Here is a 26,236-nt window from a genome sequence, read left to right as displayed (position 1 = left end):
GTTTCCTGCATCACCAATGACTAGCAAAAGGGACCGTGGACCTAAACCCCACATACGCAAAGTCGAGCCGGAAGCAAGACCCCTCATCCAGGCACAACTCTTGTATCCTTCCTCCTTGCACTCCAGCTAGTCAAAGTGGTTTTCACAGTCCCTGAACTTCGGCCCATGCACTACCCAGCACCAGGTCCACGTTGATGCGTCCCAGGGTGCAGTATACCTCACCCCCAACCAATGGTCCAGGAGAGCTCTGCAAACTAGAGAGCTCACATTATGAAATTTAAGGGGAAAGCCTAAAGAAAAAGGTTTTGATTTTTATAATTTTTACTTGGGATCGTTGCAGTTTCCATTTTGCTTTTATTATCACATTCATAAATTCTTCTGTTTGAATTTTGGGAGGGGCAAGATGGCGACCGCAACAGTCGCGTGAGCTAGCTGCTCCTGCCGGACCTCGCGAACTTAGGCGTCCGACCGCTGAAAACGGGAGGCTGAAAGCCGATGGAATAATTAAACTGCTACCGGAGGAAAATGAAGGTTTTGAAGATTGCATTTAAAAGCTGCCTTTGAAATTTAAGCCTTGTACACGGATGTGCTCACCTTTGGGCTCGGCGCTGATTGCGGCTGGAGCAGGGCTGAGGAGACTGCAGCGGCTGCGCTGGATACGGTGGGTGGGTCTAGCAAGACGGCACACCTGTGGCAGCCGCATAACGGGTGTTGGAGTTACAGAGTGGAACACGAACACAGACACGGCGTGCTCGGCGGACCCAGCAAGCATTCAAGAAATGCCTCCCAAAGGACGAAGGGGCTGGGGGCAGGCCATCCCAGGAGTCGAGATGCAGGGGGGAGCGCGAGAATCTGGGAGCGGATAATGCTGCTGCAACACCTACGCGAAATACCGCAAGTAAAGGCACTAATCGAGCGGAGGCTTCGGCTAAAGAACTTGAAAGAGTTGGAAAAGGCAATTCTCGACTGCAAGAGAAGGAAGGAAGAGACGGATAATGTATCACACGAGGCGTCTAAGACTGCAAAAGTGACTAAAGATATTCCTGAACTCTTTAACTCAATGAAAAATAAAGAGGTCTCAAAAGGTACTAAACATATTTTGAGTCAAGATTCTGTCAAAGATTCAGTGCCTTTAGAATCTGTTGATGCTTTGATAGAGCATGTTGAGACTGGGCAGAGGTTACAAGGAGGTCCTGATAATTTGGTGTTAAATGATGCACAGTTAAACGACTATGATGAGGAGGATGGAGGGCAGCTTGAAGAGAATGTGATAGAGCCAGCAGAGATAGGCTTGGCACAAGAGGAGGTTGTTAATGGTAACTCTACTGCTGGTACTCCCCCCGTCAAGTATATTGAGAGCACAGACTCGGCAGATTTTTACTCTCTTTCAGAGCACTCCATGTCATCCACTGAGGATCTTGCTCAACAGTACGCAATGCAGATGAGTATGGCTGAAGGAAGCCTTAACAGTAGCTATGAGGGTGAAGAGTGTGGATCTGAGCAAACAAATGGTCAGACAGTACGTCGATTGCGGTTGATACAGGAAGGACATTATGATCGCACAGGAGCTGCACCTCTGCCTGGAGAAGAGCCAGATGAAGAGATATCACTTGATCTTATTTATAAGACTATGATGCTGCATAGAGAGGAGCATAGACAGGACAGTTTAAGAGTGCAGAATTCATGCAAAAAAATTCAAAATTCTGTCAGGCGTTTGGTTAAGTCGCATTCAGAGTTTTTGGGCAGAGTCACTGAGGTGGAGTCGCGCATATCTACACTAGAGGATGAGGTAACACAACAGAAGAGGATCATAGCTGAAGACGAGATTAACTGGAAAGTTATTGACCTAGAGAATCGCTCTCGCAGAAATAACTTGCGGTTTTTACAAATTCCTGAAGGAAAGGAGGGGTCAGATCCTTGAGGTTTCATAGTTGAGCTCCTGAAAAAATCATTTCCAGATTCAACTAGATGGGATTGGGACCGGGAAGTGGAAAGAGCGCACCGTTTTCCTATTAAAATAAGGTCAAATTATTTGGAACAGCGCGATCAGAAACGAAGAGCCTTACCAGTGGCATTCAATAGCTTTTTAGCACGAGAGGAAGTATTTAAGAATGCAAGACCAGATAAGAAAATTAGAGCTCTTGATTGTGATTATTTTGTTCATCCTGATCTTTGTAAACAAACGGTGGACTTGAGATGGCAATTGCGACAGCTTATACCCGTCTTTCAATCTAAGGGTGCTCAGGTCTACCTTATGTTTCCTGCAAAAAATGAAAGTTGTTTATAAAGAGCGTACTCATTATTTTATAACATCACTTGCAGCTAAGACTTTTTGGGACTCCATGTAACCTGCTTTGGTTACTGTATAAGCTTACTTAGCAAAATTAGTATATAATGAGTATATAATAACTTTAGAGGATTATCTATGAGACTGGCATTGATGTGCACGGCATAGGCCTCATTTCAGTAGGTCGACGCATATGATTTTCTTTTGTTTTTTCTCTTCTTTAAATTAGTATTAAGTTCGCGGGCGAAGGCAGGTAGAATGGGGCAAGCTCGCATCAAGAGGACCATAAGTCCTAAAGCCTCATTAAAGGATTGGGTAGGGGTGAGGGGGACACTTGGCTGGGGGCGGGGGGGGGGTGTACGGGTGGCACAGTGGGGAGGTGTAGGGAGAAAAAGTGGGAAAAAATAGTTCTTGGGTACAGTGAACTGCATATTGAGAAGACCATTTATGATCTTGTGTTGGTATGGATTACCTTGTATTTTGTTCTATTTGATTGGTTTGAAATGACTTGGATATTGAATATAAGTCGAAAGGCAAGATTAAAAGGAAGAATATGGCCTGGTTACCTTGGCAGATTCGATAAAAAAAAGATAATGGCAACTAGGCGATTAAAAATTTGTTTTCTAAATGTAGCAGGACTGAATAATGTGATAAAAAGACAGAAAGTTGCTGCTGAATTAAGATACATAGCACCACACATAGTATGCTTACAAGAGACGCATATACCCTGGTCTAAGAGAGTGGTCTTAAGAGAACTTGGATTTACACTTGTGATAGCAGCAGGTCAAACCAGTTTGATACGGGAGTTGCTATTATGTGTAAGGGTAACAATGTAGTAACAGGTAGAACTTTGGCCGATAAAAAGGGAAGATGGGCAATAGCTGAACTTAATGTAGAAGGTAAGAAGCTAACGCTTTGTAATATTTATGGCTCGAACTTAGACTCAGAGGCTTTAGTACAGATAAATATGGAGTTAGCCACTTGGTCCCAACCTATAGTGATCTGTGGGGACATGAACATCAATTTGACTAATACTGCTTTGAAGGAAGGGTTGGTTAAGTATAAAGGCCGTAAACCAAAAGTATACAAGGCTTTGGTAAGTTTAGCGCAGGATCATGGGCTGGAGGATATGTGGGGGCATTTAAGGCCACAAGACAGTGGGTATACGTTTTACTCTTACCCGCATAAAAAATTGATTAGACTTGACTATTTTTTCACCCCTGTTTCATTAAATCAAGGTGCAAAAATTTTTGTATACCCTAGGATCTAATCTGACCACTCGCCGTTACTGCTAGAAATTGATATGGCGTTAAATAAACCTAGACAAATTAGCTTTACATTTGATAGGAAATTAATCTTTAATGTGGAGTTCAGAGAACATATAAGGAAGTGGATGAAACTATACTTTGAAGAGAATAAGGGATCCAGTTCACAGGCAATAATATGGGATACTTTTAAAGCTGGATTTCGGGGAGAATGCATTAGCTTTTCGTGTAGGAATCAAAAAAAAAAGCTAGACAAGAGCTAGATAGACTATACGAGCAACTGATACATTCTGAAACGCTGTTCATGCAGGAGATAATTAATAAGGGGGATGGCTTAATCATATTAGAGGATAAGGTTGCCAGGGACAGAGCGAAAATATCAGGTATCTGGGCAGAGGAAAATGCTAGGAAATTTCTTTCTTCGAAAATGGATAAACATGAATATGGAGAGGCAATTGGGAGAAAATTGGCGATTCAGCTACGTATCAAAGAGTCGGCCAGAAATATTGATCAAATGATAAACTCTGCAGGGGTGGCACAATCGGAACCACAAGAGATACTCAAGGTTTTCCAACAATTTTATTCTGAGTTATATGAAGGACCATCTGTTCTGGGACCAAACTGGAATACAATACTAGCAGAAGGCTTAAAAAGGGTGGACTCAATTGAATCACGGGGGTTAGAGGACATAATCACAGAGGAGGAGTTGGATAGGGCTGTTAAATACATGGACAGAAGCTACCATTGCAGTCTTCTGTAAAAAAGGTAAACCACCAGAACGTGTTGGGTCATATCGACCGATTTCGTTGCTAAACGCCGACAATAAAATATATTCTAAAATATTAGCCAATCGGTTGTCTGACTGTATTACCCCCTTAGTATCACAGTACCAACTTGGATTCATCCCCAGAAGTGGGACGGTAGAACACGTTAATAAAGTTATTTCTTTATCTGATATTGCCTCGGTGAACAAGAATGATCTAGCGCTGATTCTGTTGGACGCAGAAAAAGCGTTTGATCGTGTGCAGTGGGGGTTTCTTTGGGAATTAATGAAAAAAATGGGATTTGGGGCTAAATTTATCAGAGCAATACAATCTCTATATTTAAAACCTGTGGCAAAGATATCAGTAATGGGCCAACTCTCTGAAAATGTCATATCACACGGTACACGACAAGGCTGCCCTTGTTCCCCCCTTTTATTTGCCCTTTATATAAATCCCTTAATTGAGTTACTGAGCCGGAACATCTTTATTCCCCCTTACAAAGTTCAGGACCATTATTTTTCTGTTTTTGCCTATGCTGATGATATTGCAGTGGCCACAACTAATCCTGTAACAGCAATAAAGGAAATAGAACGATTAGCACAGGTATTTGGTTTTATAATCCGCTATAAACTGAATTAGTCAAAAACCCAAATTCTTTGCTCTGATACGATTATATGGCAAGATAGCAGGGTGGTTAAAGAAGTGACGTATTTGGGAATTTTAATCAGGGCAAATATGATGGAATTAGTGCAAGCCAATTGGAATACATTAATGGCAAAAATCACTTCATCTCTGGATAGATGGGAAAGGTTGTATCCAACTATTATTGGACTATCAAATGTCATAAAAATGAATATATTGCCAAAGGTTTTGTATTTATTCAGATCTATACCTTTAGAGATAACTAAAGATAAAATACAGGCGCTGCAATCTAAATGTGGGAAATTCATAGAGTCCTGGGAGACCTAGAAGGGCAATGAATTACATGACGTTGCCAGTTCTAAAGGGAGGAATGGGGGTACCTGACTTTTTTCTTTATTACATAACTTGTTTTTTACTGAAAATGAAAGTTCTGATAACAGGAGAACATGAAAGTGATGATGCTAATATGTCAAATATCTTTGAGATACAGCTAGGGACATATGCAAAGCATATTCTAGTTAAAGAAATTGATGGGAGCTATTTCAAGCGAACAAGGTTTAAGGTAACCATGGGGGCTTTTAAGGTCTGGAAATGGTTTATGAAAAATATGGATTTACCAAGAGTGTCATATTATACTCCGCTCAATGCGCATAGGATCCTACCTGGAATTTTCTCTGATGTAATGACTAATAAGTGGCAGCAGAAAGGCATTAAGATTTTAGGACACATTGCTAATGCGAATGGGATGTGTAAATCTTTTGCAGAGATCAAGGATGAATACTCACTGCCCAGATGGTATTTTTTTAAATACCTACAAATTCGGGACTATTTAAATCTAAGGGGTAGGAACTTAATTCAACACCAAGTCATTGAAGAAATTAGTAGATCAGTTAAAATTGGAGTGATTTATCAATCCTTGGTCTCTGCTAAGAAAGATGATGTAGAGAAAGTGCAGTCGAAATGGAGAGAATCTCTAGGAGATTTAGAGATTGACGTAGAGGATCTTTTAATTTTGTCAAAGGAGGCGCTCATGTCTGCAAATTTGAAAGCTCCGTTTTTTTTAAATCGTTATATGATCTATATTATACGCCTAAGCGAATGGCAAAATGGGGAGCTGGAAATGAAGGTAAATGTTTTCGTTGTGGGGATGAGGATGCTGGGGCGATACACATTTTTTATAGCTGTGTTAAGTTGAAGGGATTTATTGAGCATTTGGAAAAATGTATTTCTTTGCTGATTAAAACACGGTTGTTATCTCTCCAACAATGATGCGGTTAGGTAAAATCCAAAAAGATAATAACATGGACACACTTTTTCAATATCGACATTTTATATTCTTTGCGATGACTGTTGCACGTCTATGCATAGCCAGGGAATGGCTACAGGAAAAATCACCGGATTTTCATCAATGGCGTGCTAAAATGCTGAGTTTATATAATTTGGAGTGGAGTTTATTTTCAATTAAAGGATCAAGGAAAAAGAGACTGGGTATCAAAATTTGGAGCGCCTTTCGGGACTATTACGAATCATGAGTTTTTTCTCTCTTGAAAGTAAACATTCGGACATTGTTATTTGATGATTAATGTGATGTACATTAATTTGTGATATTGTTTGCAGTTTGCTGTGCTAAGAATAATAAAATAAAATAAAAAAAATAAAAAACATAAATTCTTCCGTTTGTAAGTTAGGATGGTACATAAGAAACCTACATGTTAAACTGGTGTACAAGGCAAGTGAGTGTAAGACCAAGAGAACCTCTTAACTGGTTGAGGGTGATCTGTTTTATTAGTGAATAAAGCCGCTTTTGACATCAGTGTGAATAATATAATGCTTCCAGGTCTAGTTTTAATATTTTTGTAAGACATTTTTATAGTTGGTTCAGATTCATAATTTTTCCTTACCAATGCTTGAGGAACTTTGTGCGATTCTGTGACTTAACTTTTTTAGTCTGTGTATTAGACAGCATAATTACACAATTCTCACCTGTTGTACCGAGGCGCTTAATCTCAGCTACTAAAAGCCCAACTTCATGCTCCACGTTCATTATTATACCTAAAACAAAAATAAGCATTAATTTTTGTTAAATGTTGTGTGTAAACTTGATGTGTCACAAGTGGCTCTAATAGCGAGGTCTACTAGTGATAGAGTGCTGATAGAGTTTCACAGAAAAACTATGTAAACACACTTGCAAACTAACAAAATAAGGCTTAGTATAATGCTCCCAGAAGTCTCTCTGATTAGAAGCAAATATTTGAGGAAGCTTGGAAGCAAGATCGATGATTCTTTGCTTTCAAAATTGAATGTTCACCAAAAAATGCTACTAGGAAAAAACGTTTTGCTAAACTACAGTGACATTTTAGGTACCATTTCTTTGAATCCCAATTGTGTTGATGCATGCTAGTATTTTCCAAAAATATTCAAAAATGGAAAATCAGTGTAACTAGTTTCAACAGGATTATGGGGGAAATTAAAATTAACAAGCATTGGCAAAGCCATTAGGTCTAACATGGATTGTCACCCTTTTGGTTTTGTCACTGCATGTGGAGTTTTGACATAGTTTTTGTAAAACTGTACTGTTGTGGGAGCTGCAGAGCCCTCACCATTATAACAAACATTGGCAAAAAGCAAAAATATTTTGTGTCTCAAAAAACACACATTGCCACAGTAGTCAGTCAGTCAGAAATACTTTTATTTGATCTCGTTAAAAATCATAAAAGAGTGGAAGAAGTTCAATGATACAAACATGTTAAAACAAAAACAAAATACATAATTAGATAAATTGTTGAGGGTTAAAAAGGAGCTAACAGAAAATAAAATAAAAACACAATGCTGTCATGACCTGGATAATCATCCATAAATAATACATTAGATAAAACTTTCATGTTAAAAAGAAGATTTGAACAGAGAGAGGCGGTACTGTACACCGGGGCCCTGAATTTATGTTGATGCAGGAGAAGAACAAGGGTCCAAGCGGTCTTAACTGAACCACTCCAGTTCATTCTTATTTGTTGTCTAATTCTTTGGCTGCCATTTTCCAAAGCATAATGGCTTTGCAAGAAAGTTCGATGGAGTGGCCTCCAAGACATTGTATGACTGCCGCTCTGCATGTCCATAGCTGATATTTTATCAGCAACTTGCGGAGGACCCTTTTCCGAATTCCGAATTTCTAGAAGTGTGGGGCAAATGCATAAGAGATGTAAGAGGCTCTCTTCTCCTTGTCCACACAGCCGGCATTCTTTTGTTGACCATACTGGTTTCCATTTTGGGGTTAGGTCCTTCGTGGGGAATGACCCCAACCGTAACATGGTCAGATAATGCTTTTTATGTTGTGAGAAGTGATCTAACAAGTATGGTTGTGGTTTGAGCGACTGATAAGAACTAATCACTGCCCAAGCGTTTTTTGCCACAGTACTTCTTGGCACTGAACAAACCTGCTTTGTGTGCAGATATGCTCTTTGTGAAAGGGAAGAATGCGGTCACTCACAGTGAAGCTAGCCGATAGACAGAAGGATAGAATTTTCATGAAAACTAAATGTTTGGTAGACCCAAGCAGGGGCCCAATTCTTAAAGAAAGACACAAAAGTGCACCCATGGTTTATGTCCTTGCAATCGTGCAGATTTACCGCTTTCATGAATTTACAGAAGTAGGCCAGGAAATTGTACTCCTAGAAAGTATTTGTGACCTACGTTTTAACACGCGCAAATAGGCATGTGTAGATTTGCTCATGTGAAAAACTTTTGGGTGCTTACAAGTTAATTTTCACTCCAAGCACTTTTTCCCCAAACTCTGGAAGAATTTTTACTACTGCCCTTATCAAGAGTAAATTTACAACCTTTCTCAGTATGGGAAAAAATTAGAGAAGAGCAGGTGAAAATCCTTAAATCTGTCAAGTTAGTAGGTTTACACGGATTTCAAAGGACATTCTAACCCTGGATCTATTGCTAACTGCTACCTCCAGCCCAAGTATGTAGTTCTGCGGAAAGATGGCAAAATAATTGATAGTATTCAAACTCTACTATTGTAGGAGCCCTGGCATAATCATAAGGGCTATTATCAAAGCGCTTATGTAATGAGATTACTGCCAGAATTGGTCACCGCACTGCATGGCACCAAAGGGACAAGCATATTTCTTTTTACAGAACAAGTAGATTATGAAGCAACCTGGCCCAAGGAGGAGTATACATTTTATTAAATCCCACACTTATCCCATTGGCAAGTAAATGTTGTATTAAATTTACAACCCTAATGTAAATAATCTACTGTTGAATAGAACGCGGAACCACCAAGAAAGTCGAGGGATCCCGCCACTTGCTGCACATTTCGAAGGAATCATGGCCCACAAAAAAAATCATCTCGGAAGTTTATTCCCACTGGAACTCAAACACAAGAACTACACTCAGGAGCTTTGCAACTCACTTCCTCATTCGAAAAGCTATTAGCCAAAAATCTGAATTCCAAATGACAACAGGCAGGGACACTTTTTTCACGTGCATTCAAAGTTCCCAACTTACTCAACTAAAGATATATATTCAACAAACTAAAAACGTTCCTACATTAAGCCAGTGCTTATGAAACTATGAGTTGATAAATCAGACAGAGCGAACTACAGTCCAATAGCAAATGGATCAGGTTGATCTATAACATAAAATAATTTTTGTATGAAAATCTCGGGTAGCTCTATTTGTGTGAAACCATTCCTTGGAAGCTCATTAACAAAAAAAACAGCTTTTGCATATATATCAAATATCCTCTAACCATTTCTAACACAAAGAATGTTTTCCCTCCTGGAAGACGCATAATTTGTCATATGGGACAAACTCATAAATATAGTGGACTCCAATGGCCTGGCAGCCCTCCTTACCAACTGATCTTCAGCATATAGCACTGTTAACTATCAATGTATGCTCCAAAGGCTGAGTGACAGTGGATTCTAAGGTACCCTTCATTACTGGATTAAATCCTACCAGGAAGACATAGTCCCAATCATTACACTTAGTTCATCACTACATCAAACACTGGACGAGCCACCGAACAGGACTCATCTTTCTACAATCAAAGCTCAGGTTCTACTAGCAAAGGATGAAACTCAGATACACTCTTGATCAATCCCCTTTAAAATACTCACAATTGAGCATGTGCTCTTTTTCTGTATATATGTGCAAGCTCTTAAACATATTCCCTAAGAAAATAAGGATATTCAGAGATCACTGGACTGTCACCTTACCAGAGACCACCAGGGGAGCTGGAAAATTAGCCAGGATTGATGCCGAGACAAAGTCTAATGTCATTTTTGCTGCAATGGGTGCAGCTTACTTCGACTCCAAAACCATCAGACCCCCAAGGTTAGTATTATGCACTCCATTTCAGACGACTATCGACATGGTCGGCCACTGGGTTTGCATTCCAGTAGACAAACCCAACAGAAATAAGTAATGATCTGAGTGGCATTTCTGTATTTTAATCTAATATGTTGACAGAAACTCCTGACATCAACTTGTCCTTCACTATAATTTTGGCCTTGAGGGAAAAGACCAGAAAAAATAGGAATTGAGAAGGCATTACAATTTGGTCAAAACAGCCTTTGTGATATTTTAGGCTTTCCACACATCATTGAGCAGACTAAGTAGCTTTAAAATCACCCAATTGAAAGGGGAAGCGATCAGAGTCACACGACTTAAGAAATAGCTATGCTTCATTTTCAGCTGAAAGAAGAAAGCCTTTGCCGATCTGGATTAATTAATGGCTAGCCCACACATGGCATATACAAAGTTGATTGGAGGCCAAAGTTCATATTTGTTTGCGAAAAAAATATATATAGGACATTTCAAATTACGGCCGGACATTTACTTCATTGGTCCATGTGGAGCAAACACTAAAGAAGGTTCCTTTCACCAACACAACTGGTTAAGACCCTAATAAGGATCCACAAGACAAGCTTATGCATCAGGCCCATGACTAATATTTACGCCCAGTGAAGAGGCCATTAAAGAGGAAGATAACAAAGGGGTTATGGAAGATCTTGGTAGGTCATGTTTGATTAAATCTTTGTCCCGGAGAAAGGCGGTTGGTAGACTCTCCCTCTTTCTTCTTTAATGGAAGTCAACAACATTGCATACCCAAGTTCTTCTAGAAGTACACAAGGTACTAAATAAAGCTTTATTCAAACCTAATCCAAAATTATGGTTCCCCAACTTCAAGTTCTCTCAGAACAAGATAGAGTGTTTTTGCAAGAGGATACTTTTCAGTTGAGGCACAAGGGGGTAATAGAGGGGTCTTTTCTTGTATGCAGGTTTTATCAGCATTGTGTTTCTTGTACGCAAAGGAAATTAGGTTTTCACCCAATGACAAATCTCAGGTTAATGAATGGTTTTCTCTTACAAAGGTATTTAAAAATGGAGGATATTTATCATCTCAGAGACTCCCTTTTGGATGGGGAAAGCGGACAGTGATGGTGGACTTAAAGATGCTCATCTTTCATTCCTGGTTAGCCTCTACATCGCCAGTTCCTTCAGTTTGCATAGGAACAAAAGATGTTCCAATTCAGGTCACTTTTTAGTCTATCCGTAGCTTCCTAGTGTTTCACCAAGCTCCTAAATCCAGAGATAACTTTGCTGAAGTCCAGGGGAAAACAGCTGACTCTGTAGCTGTACGCTGTGTTCTTCAAGCGCCTGGACACGTTGAGCTTGGGGAGTGAAACGGATATGCCAGTGATGGACACAAGTCTGTTCCAGTTCTTTCTCGAATAAATACTTGAGGTTCTCAGTTGACATGGTTCAGGCATCTGTTTTTTCAAAGCTATAAGAGATATGGGGTGTTGTGTAGTTTTTTCAGGCATATTATCCTTCATGTTTATCCATCAGGAAGCAGACTGGGGGACCAGGTTTGTTCAGAAAACAGGGGATCTCACTTTGGATCAAGGAATTTTCATGTATATAAACATGCTGTGTTGATATACATGATCTGTATCTCTGATCTGCTTGCCTCTCATCTGTTGGAATCTTCTCCTGTTTTTCAGGTGGCTTTGGGATCTGGAGGTGGAACCTCTCTGTGCTTTCCTCTAATCTTGGGAGGAGTCTGCAGGCCTATCCATTCCAGCCTTTTTCCCCCCTAGTCCTCAGGTCCTTAATACATGGAAGAAGGAACAGATCAGTATTGTTCTTGGTGCCTCCCATTTGGCCTGAGCAAGAGTGGTACTCTCAAATTATGGAGTCAAAGAACTTCCTAAGAATAGTGCCATCCTTGTCAGTCTGTAGATAGATACATTAAGATCTCATAGTGATTTAGTACTTCTAGTCCTGTTCAGCTGATGATTGGCAGACTTCATGCGTTACTTGGATGCCTTTGGAGAAAAAAAATCATATTGTTTTAAGTCAAAAGAGATTCTTGGCCCTACCAAATCAAGCAAAATCTAGAAATGCCTGGTCTGTCTGGGTAAGCTGGTGGTGTAACACACCAATCCGGTTTGTGCATCTCCAATAAAGCTGGTGATTTTTTGTCCCACTCTTTTCTGAGGTTAGGGCCCGATGTACTGTTAGTGGATAAATATCTGCTGGTTCGGGTGGTCATCTTTAATTAAAGGGTGAGCTAGTGGGTTAATATTTTCTAGTGCAGGGATCTCCAACCTTTTCTGCACTGAGAGCTACTTATGTTCGATGAAACGCACTGAGAGCTACTAATATCAGTGTTGTATAATCTCAATTTTGTATATGTATATTGATTCAACCAAGCAAAAGTTTTCTAATTTAATAGCTGGGCTGCACACAGATGAGCTACTCTGAGGCAGCCACGGCCCGTGCAGGTAAGAGCGGTGGGGCAGTGGGGGGGTATTTCAACGGACGATCACGAAGGAAAATTAAATGAATAATTAATTATCCCTCATCATCCTCCGTCGAAATACCCCCAACACAGCCCGACCACTCTTACCTGCACTGGGTGCGGCTGCTCCAATCTAAAAGAAATAAAAAATGTCTCCGACGCATTAGCTCTTCTTGCTGAATTAGTACCAAAGACAGATATTCTGGACTAAGTCATTAACCATATAACCCATTTTACTAGAGTTGGGGAAGAAATCAAAAGCTGTGAGCAGGAGAGGACATGAAAGCCATAGCCTGCATTTCAGAAAATCAGAGAGATTTAACAGTGCATTGTTCAACATCCTGAATAAAAGTGGGATAGGGGACTGTGATAGAAAAATATTTAGTAGGTCTAGCAATATATAAAGATAGCCATAGTGGAGAGAACACTCATTTATCAAAGTCTAGTGCTTTCACATCTGAAACCATTCAAAAGGAAGCGAAAAATTCTTACATGGCACCTTCAACTATATGCCGGCATCGCCATACTGTGTAGGTGTGATTTATATGCTTCTGAATGGCCTCTCAGAGAAGACGTGCCTGTCTGTCTCGCTCGCTACATAACCCTACTGCATGCTTACCGCCTTACTGTGCCTGTTATTCTTGCTCTTGAACTTAATAAAACAAATTTGAAATTAAAAGGAAGCAGGGCACAAAAGCATAGTCCACTTGGTAGATCATTGCTTTAATCAATGATATTTCTTAGCCCGCCACAACTACAAGAAGTCCAAAACTATCTTATCATGCAAAACTGAATACTTCAGAACCTCAGTCTGAATGAAATGTATGGCCCTTTTCACTAGAACAGGGGTCTCCAACCAGTGGCTCGTGAGCTACTGTAGCTCTCCAGCTACCTTGTGATGCACTCTAACAAAGTTCCTATGGAGCTTGGTCGGCATTTACAGCCATGTCGTCGATACAAAAATCTACTGGTCTGCCCTTCAGTTTTATGTCAGTGTTTGCATCAATGTAAACTGCGATTGTATTTATACCTGACGAGGCTTCTAAGTGCCTTTTCGGCGAGTAGCCCAAAAGTATAATGGTGGATTAGAGTAGGGAAATACGAGTTAAACCGAATCGGTTAACAAAGTCCACGGAATACTTTCGATGCCGAAAACGGTAAATGCCCGACTCTGAAAAATGCATTCTAAAGGCTGAAAATGCTTATATCATGCCCAATAGTGCAGTGCTAAAAGCGGGCAACATTTTTATAAACAGTGACTCGTTCCCTTGAATTCTCTGGGGTGCGGTGTATTGTGTTTTGAAGTAACCTGTTGGCACGAGGATTAGCGTGACGTCCCTGTATTTTACGTGTGCTGCGTACTGTCGTGTCCACCAATGTCACGCAACAACATGAAATAAGGGGACATACACAGGACAATGTTTCTTTGAATCATGGCAGCTCGGTGCGGATATCATATTATTCATGTGTGCTCTGTGGGCGTGTACTGCGCTACTGTGCAGAGGCGACGGGGCGTCTATTCCACGAACTTGGAAACACTTTGAATACATTTAGTAGCTGTCCTGGGACAATGAGAAATAAGAGGTTTTGGCTGAAGCATGACAGACTTGTGAAGGCTTGCCAGAACAATTCGGCTACTACACTTGAACGCTTCCTCGATGTGGCGGGGGCATGCTGCGTTTCCAGAGGTAATGAAAGATGGTCTCGGCCTTTCCGACACTCGGCTACATTCAGAGCGCAGGGTGTGTACGTCATGTGATGTCTCGTGAAGCTTTTCAAGAAGCAGGAGAGAGAGAGACTATGACGAGTCCATTCAACCAGCGCAAAGTCCCGCACTAACTTTTCTTGACAAGTATTAAAAATTCACGGAGCCCCGTTTCAAAGTGTAAGACCCTGTTAAAGCCACGCGCTGCTTTGCGGGTTCTATTGTAATGAAAGCGGAGAAAGAGGGTCCGCGGAGAAATTACACGCAGCAGCTGCATACTAAAATACAAACGTTGTGCACACAAGGCACGTGATTTAACCTCAAGCCTAACGGACATGGTAGGACAAAGGGAGAAAGGGAGAGAGGCCTGCTTAGGATGCAGGCTGCAGCCTTCTCTCCCTTGGAAGAAATAAATGGCAGGTGCGGAGCGTGGACCTTCTCGGCCCAAAGTCTTAGTCCATCTGGGGAGCAGGGTTACCACTCCCCGTGCTGGCACTTACACCACAGTTTGGGGAAATGCTGGGGAGTTTCTCTGCCAGGGCTCTCATTTTCAGTGCCCCTGAGAACTGTACGTTTATGAGCCGTGAGCTTCGCTCCAAAGAATGCTTGCCTTTTGTTAAATGCAATCATATACAATGTAAGAAGGTCATCCAAACCATGTTTGGCAAGCGTGAACACGTCTAGAGTCAGGTTGGAGGATGGTGGGATGCATTTGGTGTGGGAAATGGTGTTCACACCACCATCCTACATACAGAATCTAGACGCATTCACAATTGCCGAACACAACCTGGACGACTGAAGTACTCACTCTGATGCATCGAAAACCCTTATCACGAACTTCGCCTCTATCTTTATTATAATTCGAGATCCTTTTCTTGAATAAGAGTACCTTGGATGGTTGCTGTTGTTACGGAAACTCATGAATATACTTTTTGGGACGTTATTTGAACCGATTCATGCCCTGGAGAAGCCTGTGATAGGGCGAAGCACGCGGGCTGCACTGAAGAAGAATACATTAATAAAAAAAAAGATAAAAGAAAATTGGCTAATTATTATTGTGCATGTTTTTTTTCAATTCCTTCATTACACACTTTGCCCGTGTTGCCTTTCTAATGTAAATAAAATATTGTGCAGAGGATGCTGCCTCACTGGCCGGTACCACTGCAGTGAAACATGGGGCTCCTCTTGGAGCAGGCAGGCTACAAGAGGAAGACTACCACAATACTTGGTGCATGCTGCGGGGAAGTGGGGCACCCCACCTCAACCCACCACTGCATCTTGGACTGAAACAGTGCTGAATCTATGCGATTCTGAAGCAACTCATCTGCAAGGTGAGACATGAGCCCTGTCTCCACTCTGTTAGAGTTGCAATGGCCACCTCAACACGAAGCGGATTTGAACTGGCCCCTGCTGGGTGATTAAAAGTGCCCAATCACTAATGAACACTGCTATGCATCTGGTCAGGTGCCAGACTTTGCTCCTGAACCATGGGAAAGTGGAAAATCAAGGCTTAACTCTGTGCCTTGGCTTTGGGATGACCAACACTTCTTGGTCAATATCTGGATTTTTTTTTAAACAAACCAATCCAGGCCAAGGGGGCGTGGCTACGACAGAAATGGAGGCAGACGTGTCTGGGTAGAGCTCCGTCGAAGGCTCCCCTCACCAGGCTTACAGCTCCGATTGCGGACATCCGTTAAGGCTTCTGATCAATCCTACCTTAACACGAGTATCACATGAGGCTCAGCTGCAACTCCGGACCCGCCTGATCTCCGTGGGCCACACTGGGGGCCCTGAGGAAATAGAAATTTTTAGGTAGTCAATGTGTCCCCCACTCGCACCCCATCCATGCACCTGTGCCCCATGTATGTCCTGTAATTCCCTTTTCCGTGTCTGCCATGAAGACGCATTTGCATTTGCGTCCAACGTTAACATGTCAGTTATTTAGTTCTCCAAGAAAACAACGTTAATTTGGCTTTTAGGCCTATGGTGCCAACGTCTTTACATGGTGCACTTTTAAATATTGCAAGACACATGTTCTCCACGTTTTTCTGGCTCAGTCGAGCCAGGCCCTTAATTGAGGCTCCGAGTCTTCTGTCTCTGAAAGCTGCAGTTTAGGTATGCATCCCTGACCTCTACCTTACATCCTGCCCAGGCGAGCGGTGCCCGGCTCGGCCTGGCCTGCCTGCCTGCCAAGACGGTATTTTGCCTTCAGATATCTGTTCAGCCTCCGCAAAAACACATTCCAGTCTAGTGAAATAGGTAAACATATTCCCGGCTGCAGGGCAAAGGGCCCTGCCTTCCTGTCTCCATGCAAGTGATTTACTGAACCCGTTACCATGGTAGGCCCATGGCCCCCGTACATTGCACGAAGAACCATATGCACGCAGTAGCATTCAGTATTGAACGGCCTCTGCCCGAGAGACCTTTTACTTCAGATAATACATCCTCTAAACACAAGATACCAGATATGCTATAGGTGCAGGTCGTTCTGACATCCCAGACACCAGTCTCCTCTACTAGTGCTAAAGTCAAGCCCCCAGCTCTCCCCAGCTACACGTCTACACGCATCTAGACGGGTTCATTAATTTGTGCCCAGTCAAGACGGGTCTGGGTACACAGACCCGGTCCAGACGTGTTCACTTAGGTGGATACGGTATGACGTGTCTCTTTATGGGACCGGTATGTCTGTACTGTTTCAGCAGTGCATCTAGAAATTCAGTATTCTAGTAACATATCTCGAGATTTTCATAATTGTGTTTTTATGTACTAGAAAGCATCTGTCCGAAAATGTTTTAATGTGTTTAATGTCGTGGTACGAATGATTGTTTGCAATCTATTACTGTGTTTATTGTGTTCACGTTCAAGTAAGTTCAAATATGCCACTGTTCTCGAAATTACGTCAGATAGGAACCAGGAAAGGGATACTCGAAGAGGCAGTTCCCGTCCCGCCTAGGGACACTCCCGGACATTTTATGTACCATAAACATGGCTTAGATGCCATACTGTATTTAGACTTCTGGGTTGACTACACCAAGGATCTGGAAGAGAAGTTTAGATGGCCTGTCTCAGGGACATGGGATGCTGAATGCATCATGAGAGTAGAAGAAGCACTATGGAAAAAGAAAGCCAGACAATCTCAGAAAGATGCCATAGAATTATGGCGTAAAGAAGCGCATAGAAGAACAGAGAAAGAAATCAGGAAAGCAGAGAGAAGTAGAGAAGAATACGAAAAAGCTAAAGAAAGAGAGCTACTAGCAGAAGGTGAACGAGTTCAAGCAGAACAATTAGACAGACAAAGAAACGCCCTTATTACAGGTCTGTATCCTGTTCTCACCGAGGGCCTACCTAAGGCGACCCCGGAAGTACCCCGTAACTTGCCGCCACCATTGGTCCAGACTAAACTCCGGCATAAACAGACCGCAGCGGACATTTTCCTTTCTTCCTATTTAGATGACGTTGCTCCAGAGTATGCCAATGCACGTGTACCACCTACTAATAATAATCCTCAGCACCCTGTTCAGGACACGATTTCCCCCATTGTTTCTCCCCCCACTGTCTTTCCTGTCACTAGTCCTGGCAATCCTTTTAATCCGCCTGCAACCCAGGGTCAACCTACATTACCTACACCTACTTTACCAGCTATACCACCACCAGCGACAGCACAGCCAGTAATAGTTGACGGTCACTCTTCAGGAGGAGCAGTAGGAGGTATTCCTACCACCCCGCCTCAAGTGAGATGAACAACACTAAGAGAAGTAGCATTACAACGTACACCAAAAGTAGCTACATACGCAGCCCTTAAACAGTACCTTACTGATTGCAGATATGATCCAGTACCAGGCGAAGACCAGATGATACTATATTCAATACGTATACGACGGGTTACAAACTATTTGACTATTTTACCAGATATGAGAGAACATTTAGATAACATATATCACTTTATTAGAACGGGGGAGAGACCAGAAAGTATTCACGAGGCCATGGCACACAGGAAAGTGGAGACGCAAAATATGATCTTACAGTTTTTGATAAATTGTTTGATAAGGGAACAAGATCAGCCAGGTAAAAGCAAAGAAGAGATGAAAGTCCTGATAAAATGGAGTGACAACATAGCTGATGGTAAACATAGTAAACAAGGTTGTATAGAATCCATGTATAGGAAGATTCGTAAAGAAATTCTAGACATACACGCAAGGGAAAGAGCAGCTAGGGAAGCCGAGAAAGCGGAGGATGAAGTCTCAGAGGACGAAGCTATAGAAACCGACAACCCAGATAAAATAGCGTATGTAGGTAGGGCAAGACCTTTTGACAGACCCATACGCCCAGAATGCAAGAAACGTTTCCTTTCTCCCATACCAGAACAATGTTCCCTTGAGCATCTATTTCAAGCCACTGATAAAGTACTGAAACAACGAATAGGTTACAGTGAACTTAGTACCATGCGTGAACAGGAACTAGCACGGTCAGCAGTACAATGGGCTGGAAATTCTACTGTATATAAAGATGATTCAGTAGCGCAAACATTTTTGAATCTTTCCCCAGACGAACAGCGATTAGCTGGTATGTACATGATCCAGCATCTTATTACACTGTATGAGAGTCAGCATTCTGATCCAGGTCCCCTATATAATATATTGGAAGAGTTACTCCTAGGTAGATGGAGAGGCCTAGGTACCGATTTAATTAATATCATTCTAGAACAACGACACAAATACAGAACTTTCCTGACTCCACATTTTGTTCCCGTTACACCCCCAGTACGGAAAACCTTTTACATAGACAGACAGAATCCCTTACGAGAAGTTCATCCCGTTCGGACAACAGGTGGTGAACTTGAACGAGTATTTGTTTACACCCCCTTAACGAAAATAGAACTATTGGAAATGAAAAAATTAGTGCCCTGTCACGATAAAGATCCAGCAGGGTTCCACCGTGAATTAAAAGACATGCTCCGCATGGGGGAGTATACGTATCCCGATATTATTAAAATGTTAAAGGTACTGTTGCCAGCCGGCATTTACGAAAAACTGAAAGAAAAAGAGTGGGAGGTGGGAGAGAAAAAGATTGAATGGGCAGAATTAGAAGATGAAGACAAAACACGAATCCCAGGTATTGGTCTTGGGGAAAAAGCCAAAGCATTACCCGAGTTGTTAATACAGGTTTTGCCAAGATTACTAACTACTAAAAAGGAAGACTGGGATGCAATCTCAGCCTGCAAACAGAAACAAGACGAAGACACTAGTGATTTTTATTCCAGATTCGAGAAATGTTTCATTATTAATAGCGGCCTGAAAACAAGTAGTGAATCATACCCGCATCTTTTTGTGACCAAATTAGTAGAGAATTCCTTACACAAGTTAAAAATAGAGTACTGAAAGTCGAGAGTACATGGCAAGCAAATAGCCCTTCTCAAATGTTACAAATGTTACAGTACCACCAGAACCGAATTAGAGAGGAACACGAACATGAACAGAGACGTATTAAAGACACGAAAATGAAAGTACTAGTTGCTCAGTCTGTCCCAGCTGACGGTCAGAAGAAGGGTACGGCACCGCCAGGTCATTCTACAGCTCCTGTTAAAGGGAACTGCAATTATTGTAAACAGCCAGGTCACTATATAAACGAATGTACCGTTCTGAAATACAATATTGCTACAGGCAGGACGAAAGAAAGACCGCGTTCACCTAGACCAGAACATGTTCCACAAAATATTCCACAGAACACGCAACATCCACAGAATACACAACAGACAGTAGCTGTACCCAAACCCCAACCCATTGCTGCCACACAACATGTCACGCAACAAATGTACCAGTATGCACAGTCAGATTACCCCGATTATCAGCAGTACTCATGAAACAGCCTAGAGAGGGAGGTTGGCTTGCCCCTTATCGAGGTTCCTGTAGATCAAGAGGGTCCCTATGTACATAGTCAGGTATTAGGGAAAGACAGAACATTTTTGATTGACACAGGGGCGAGCAGAACTACCATCAGTCATGACGAGGTTCCAGGGGCACCCCTCTCAGGCTCACAGAATGTTTCCCTGGGTTTTTCAGGAAAGCCTATTGTTAACGAAGTGTCAAAACCAGTTTCCCTAGAAGTTGGTCCATTGTCCCGTACTACAGACTTGTTACTTACGAAAGCATGTCCTGAAAATCTGCTTGGTATTAAAACGTTGAAAGCACTAGGAGCAGTAATATGTTGTTCTCCGGAAGGAGTGAGATTGTTTTTACGTGATTTTAAAGGACATTATGTGTTGAGAGATTTTGACCCCAGACTTCAGAATGTACCACAGCATTTATGGGCACAAGGCTCGACTGATGTTGGTTGTATGCACATTACACCATATCGTGTTACTCTAAAGCAAGGAGTTGTACTACCCCGAATCCGACAATACAAGTTACCACCTGAGGCTGTAGTAGCCTTACTGAAAATTATTGACGAACTCATTGCACAAGGAGTGGTTGTAGAAACCGACTCCAATGTATGTAATTCTCCAATCATTCCGATTCTTAAACGAACTGACCCAAATGCACCACCGGTCTACAGATTGGTGATTGACCTTCGAGAATTAAACAAATGCATAATACCCCAGTACCCAGTGGTCCCAGACATTTCTTCCTTATTGACTGCCATTGATTCCGAAGCAGCGTTCTTCACTGCCATCGATCTCAAGAACGCCTTCTTTAGTGTTCCCATTCATCCGGAAAGCCAGTATCTTTTCGGATTCTGTTTAAATGGCCGAGGCTTCAAATTTGCCCGTGCTCCTCAAGGGTTCACGGAAAGTCCTAGTATTTACAGCCAAGCCCTGAAACGACAACTTGACAGTATTCACATGCCTACTGACACTGCCCTACTCCAGTATGTTGACGATCTGTTAATTACAGCACGGACCGAACGTGACTGCGAGCGCGCATCACTGACTGTCTTGTATTTCTTGGCCGAAAAGGGGCATAAGGTGTCCCCTTCGAAGCTGCAATTCTGTGCCCAGCAAGTGGTATACCTTGGGCACTTGCTGTCCAAGTGGGGTAGACAGTTGACACCAGACCGCATCCAGTTAATTGCACATCTTCCACAACCAAAGACACAAAAGGAAGTACGGGCCTTCATTGGCCTCACTTCGTACTGCAGACAATGGATTCCTCAGTATGCATATCTAGCCAAACCACTCATACAGTTGACAACACAGGAGGCAGCGACTTCGACTGTCCTCCCTTGGACTCAGGAACATACACTTGCTTTTGACGAATTGAAGAAAGCCCTATGTCAGGCACCTGTTTTAGCGACACCATGTTACAGCAAACCTTTTACACTTTGTCACTGAACGCAATGGCACAGCATTATCTGTTCTTACACAAGATCAAGCAGGAAAACACAAGCCTTGTGCTTATTTTTCTAGTACATTGGATCCAGTAGCCCAGGCTCTGCCTGCGTGCCTGAAATCAGTTGCAGCAACAGCTCTAGCAATCAGACAAAGCGACTCAATAGTGTTAGGACATCCCCTGACAGTACAGGTTCCACACTCCGTGGAAGTTCTTCTGAACCGAACCCAGACACAACACCTGACCATAGCAAGACTGACAGGATATGAATTGACATTGTTTCAGCCACACAGAGATCAGACGTTGCAACACTTTAAACCCTGCCACATTGTTACCCTCGAGCACAACTGACCCTACACCACATGACTGTGTGGAAGTCATTAATACTGTAACAAAACCCAGACAAGACTTGACAGATATTGCATTGCCCGACCCAGACCTGACACTTTATGTGGATGGTTCATGTATGAGAACAAGCACAGGAGAGTTAGTGGCCGCATATGCAGTGACCACTGAAACTGAAGTCATAGAAACACATCGTATTGACACATTGTCTGCCCAAGCAGCAGAGCTCATCGCTCTGACCCAAGCCTGCATACGAGCCAAGAACCTGAAAGTAAACATATACACAGATTCACAGTACGCATTCGGAGTCGTACAGGACTTCGGTATCCTCTGGCAAGAAAGAGGTTTTTTAACTTCTCATGGCGCCAAGATACAACATGGTCCCCTCATACAAGCTCTGTTAGAGGCAATACACTTGCCCACAGCCATTGCCATCATGAAGTGCAAAGCACATACGAAAGTTACTGACACCATTTCCCAGGGTAACGACCTGGCAGATCGAACAGCGAAACTCACAGCTCAGACTCAAACAGACATACCGACTAACCTAACAAAGACTGAAGTATCATCACAGACACATTGTATGACAGTTAAGGATCCCACTCTAGATGTACTCGACATACAGACACATGCCACTCCAGACGAAATCAAGAAATGGACGGAACAAGGAGGGATCCAGACAGATCAGGGATGGATGACGAAGGGTAGAGCCACATGGTTTCTCCCCGACTCGATGGTTCAAGTTATCATAAATACAGCACATAGTCCAGCACACTTAGGAGAAAAAGCCATGTTAGATAGCATACAGAATATCTGGTCCAATAAGCATTTACGTGCAGCAGCAAAACAGAAAGTGCGTACCTGCATGATCTGTTGTCAGTTCAAACCAGGCAAAGGCATTCCCGTGGAACAAGGTGGATTCCATCCTCCTGACCACCCTTTTGAAGTCCTCCAGATGGATTATATCCAGATGGATCGATGTCGAGGATTCAAGTATGTCCTCGTAGTTGTATGTGCCCTTTCCAGATGGACAGAAGCGTACCCAGTCCCAGATTATACTGCTGTGACCACTGACAAACAGTTGGTCCGTGAATTTTTCCCGCGATACGGCTTGCCCCGTGTCGTGTACTCAGATAATGGACAGCCATTCTCGTCCGAACTGATGAAACAGGTATCACTCCTGTTAGGATACCAGTGGAAATTTCACTGTGTACGACACCCCGAAGCAGCTGGTCTCGTTGAGAGACATAATCAGACTCTGAAAACACGGTTAGCGAAGGTCTGTGCAGAAAAAGGTGTAGATTGGATGGTAGCCCTGCCGGTTGCCCTCTTTTACATGCGTATGGTAGCTCATTCCAGAACCGGACTATCTCCCTATGAGGTAGTCTTCGGCAGACCTCCAAACATGTGGGGTACGCCTATGCCGCGTAAGATTACTGATGTTGATAGTAACATGCTGACAGATTACCTGGCTTCCTTGATGTCTGCACTACTCTCTTGTCGTTCACAGGTCGCGGCTGCCTTCCCGGACAACACCCAAGTAAAACCGCATGAAATCGTTCCGGGAAACCTGATCTGCATAAGAAATTTCGATCGCACAAGCCCTCTGGAGCCCAGGTGGAGGGAACCGAAACTGGTGTCGATGACCACGAGGACCGCTGTTAAAGTAGAGGGAAGAAAAGGTTGGCTCCATTCCAGCCACATCAAGCGTTTTCATGGACTGTGTCCAGAGACATTTCCCAAGGACTGCCCCGATACTGACTCTAAACTCCCTCTGTTAGAGAAAACTCCGCAGCAGGAGTACAAAACCAAACTAAGGTCTAGTAAGTCAGACAGCGTTTAATTGTTTAAGTCCCCCTCGGGTGAAGCGGTTAGACAGGTTTCTGACATGTATAAGATAGACCCAAATAGTCAGAGAGATAAGCGAATCGAAAAGAGAGAAAAATATTGCAAAAACCTGCACAGCAGATGCGTCATTACTTTAATCATTATGTTTGTTCTGAGTATATCGATTATATGCATAAGCTTGATGCTACATGTTTTCTTTCCTCCTCTTGGTTCCCATGTACATACTTCCTCTAATGACACCGTAGAGCACACTTTCAGTGACCTGCCCCCTCACGAGCTGTCCTATCGATTAGCAATGCGCAACAACACTTTCATTCGTATGTTACACCATACTCACCAGACCAGCAATGCCACAAATTGCTGGGTATGTGGCCGACTCCCACCTTATCAGAAATACAAGGGAGCTCTGCCCTTATTTCCCTACCCGTTTACACATAATGGTTCGTGCGGAGCATGGTTTGCTTTAATGTCCTCCTTAGACAGTAAGCCCAAAGTTTCCCAAGGCAATTGGATATGGGGGAACCTGAATACGGTCATGAATAAAGCATGTTTCCCAGACGGTCTTCCCCAAAGGATAGGGACTGATCTAGAAAATGAAGTGTATGAATTAGGTAATTTTTCCCTCAATCTCATGATTCTGAACGTTCAGTCCAAGACTAATTCGGACTTGCCGTTTATAACAGTTTTACCAGTAAAAGGTGAATTATGCGTTAGAAAGAATGGTTCAGTACATCTAGGACACAGTGATTGTAATACTGTGGTCGAATTCAGCGATAAAGGAAAGTCTACTTTCAAAGCTTCTCGCCATTCCTATTTTATTTGTGGTCAGACTGCTTATGTACACCTGCCCCTGGATTGGGATAGAACGCGTTATATCGCGTTCTTATTACCACCTGTTTTTTTAGCCCCACCTGACTATCATCGAAATTCACACCTTGTGCATGTAAGACATAGAAGGGAGATGAAGTCCCCAATTGTCGATCAGCCTGAGACAACATGGGAACAATATACAGATTTCAATAAAGGATTCTTTTTCTTTGTAGGTCCTGTCCAAAACAGTAAACTGATACGCAAATTGACCAGAACTTTGGAAGCAGTAGTGAATGAGACTACTTCTGCTTTAGGTAACCTGACCGAAGAGCAGTCTGCTATAAGACTTGTTGTTCTTCAAAACCGTCTTGTTCTCGACATCATCCTGGCCGATAGGGGCGGGGCTTGTAGAGTGATCGGATCCAGTTGTTGCGTGTTTATTCCTAATAACGCGCCATCCGTGTATAAAGCAATAACAAGGCTTCATGAAATAGCTCACCTGATACACCAGAATCCTGGCACCTGGACTTGGTCCGGTTGGATCTGGAGTGTGATATCCGCCTGGGGATGGAAAGTGTTATCATTCCTAGGAATAATACTGCTTATTCTATTCAGTTGTTGTCTCTGTCTGCAATGTGGGCCAGCGATTTGCGGCTTGTGCGCCACAGCTTGTATTCCCCATCCAAGTTCCCGTTCCCGAATGAAAAAAGATGAGCAAATGATGTTATACGAACAAATAGATGGTCTCATGAAGATAGACATATCCTAAAGGGTGAAGTAGGGGCCAAGGAGGGAATGAGGAAATAGAAATTTTTAGGTAGTCAATGTGTCCGCAAAAACACATTCCAGTCTAGTGAAATAGGTAAACATATTCCCGGCTGCAGGGCAAAGGGCCCTGCCTTCCTGTCTCCATGCAAGTGATTTACTGAACCCGTTACCATGGTAGGCCCATAGCCCCCGTACATTGCACGAAGAACCATATGCACGCACTAGCATTCAGTATTGAACGGCCTCTGCCCGAGAGACCTTTTACTTCAGATAATACATCCTCTAAACACAAGATACCAGATATGCTATAGGTGCAGGTTGTTCTGACATCCCAGACACCAGTCTCCTCTACTAGTGCTAAAGTCAAGCCCCCAGCTCTCCCCAGCTACACGTCTACACCATGTCATGCTCAGTTGCGCGCGCATCCGTGGCAAAGGTTTCTGCTGACCCTGCAAACTTTCTCTGAGCATCCACCCACTTGTGACGCTTCTCTGACTCGTCAAGTGCACGCCTACGTGTACGCCCCTTTACACGCCTTCTTTTACGCACATGTGTTCTTATCTCTCTCTTTTCACTTGTTACGCCTACTGTATTCATTTCAATTGTACAGTTTTACTATATATAATGTGTGATGTTAATAAAATGTTGAATATCCCTTCCT

The 26,236-nt window shown here is 42.6% G+C and overlaps 1 protein-coding gene across 1 annotated transcript in view; it reads right to left on the bottom strand.

Moving 5' to 3' along the window:
• ABRACL (ABRA C-terminal like) overlaps window positions 1-26,236 on the bottom strand; it is a 105,760-nt gene that overhangs the window by 29,570 nt on the left and 49,954 nt on the right. The window contains exon 2 of the mRNA XM_086927559.1: window positions 6,942-7,010. Within this exon, the coding sequence (XP_086783685.1) occupies window positions 6,942-7,002 (61 nt within the window). The 5' untranslated portion in view covers window positions 7,003-7,010. The remainder of the gene's footprint in view (window positions 1-6,941; window positions 7,011-26,236) is intronic.

Source organism: Lissotriton vulgaris, chromosome 6 (genome assembly GCF_964263255.1).
Source record: "Lissotriton vulgaris chromosome 6, aLisVul1.2, whole genome shotgun sequence".
Classification (NCBI taxonomy): Eukaryota; Metazoa; Chordata; class Amphibia; order Caudata; family Salamandridae; genus Lissotriton; species Lissotriton vulgaris.
The sequence above is the reverse complement of the archived record's forward strand: the minus strand, read 5'-3'. Positions and strand labels throughout refer to the sequence as shown.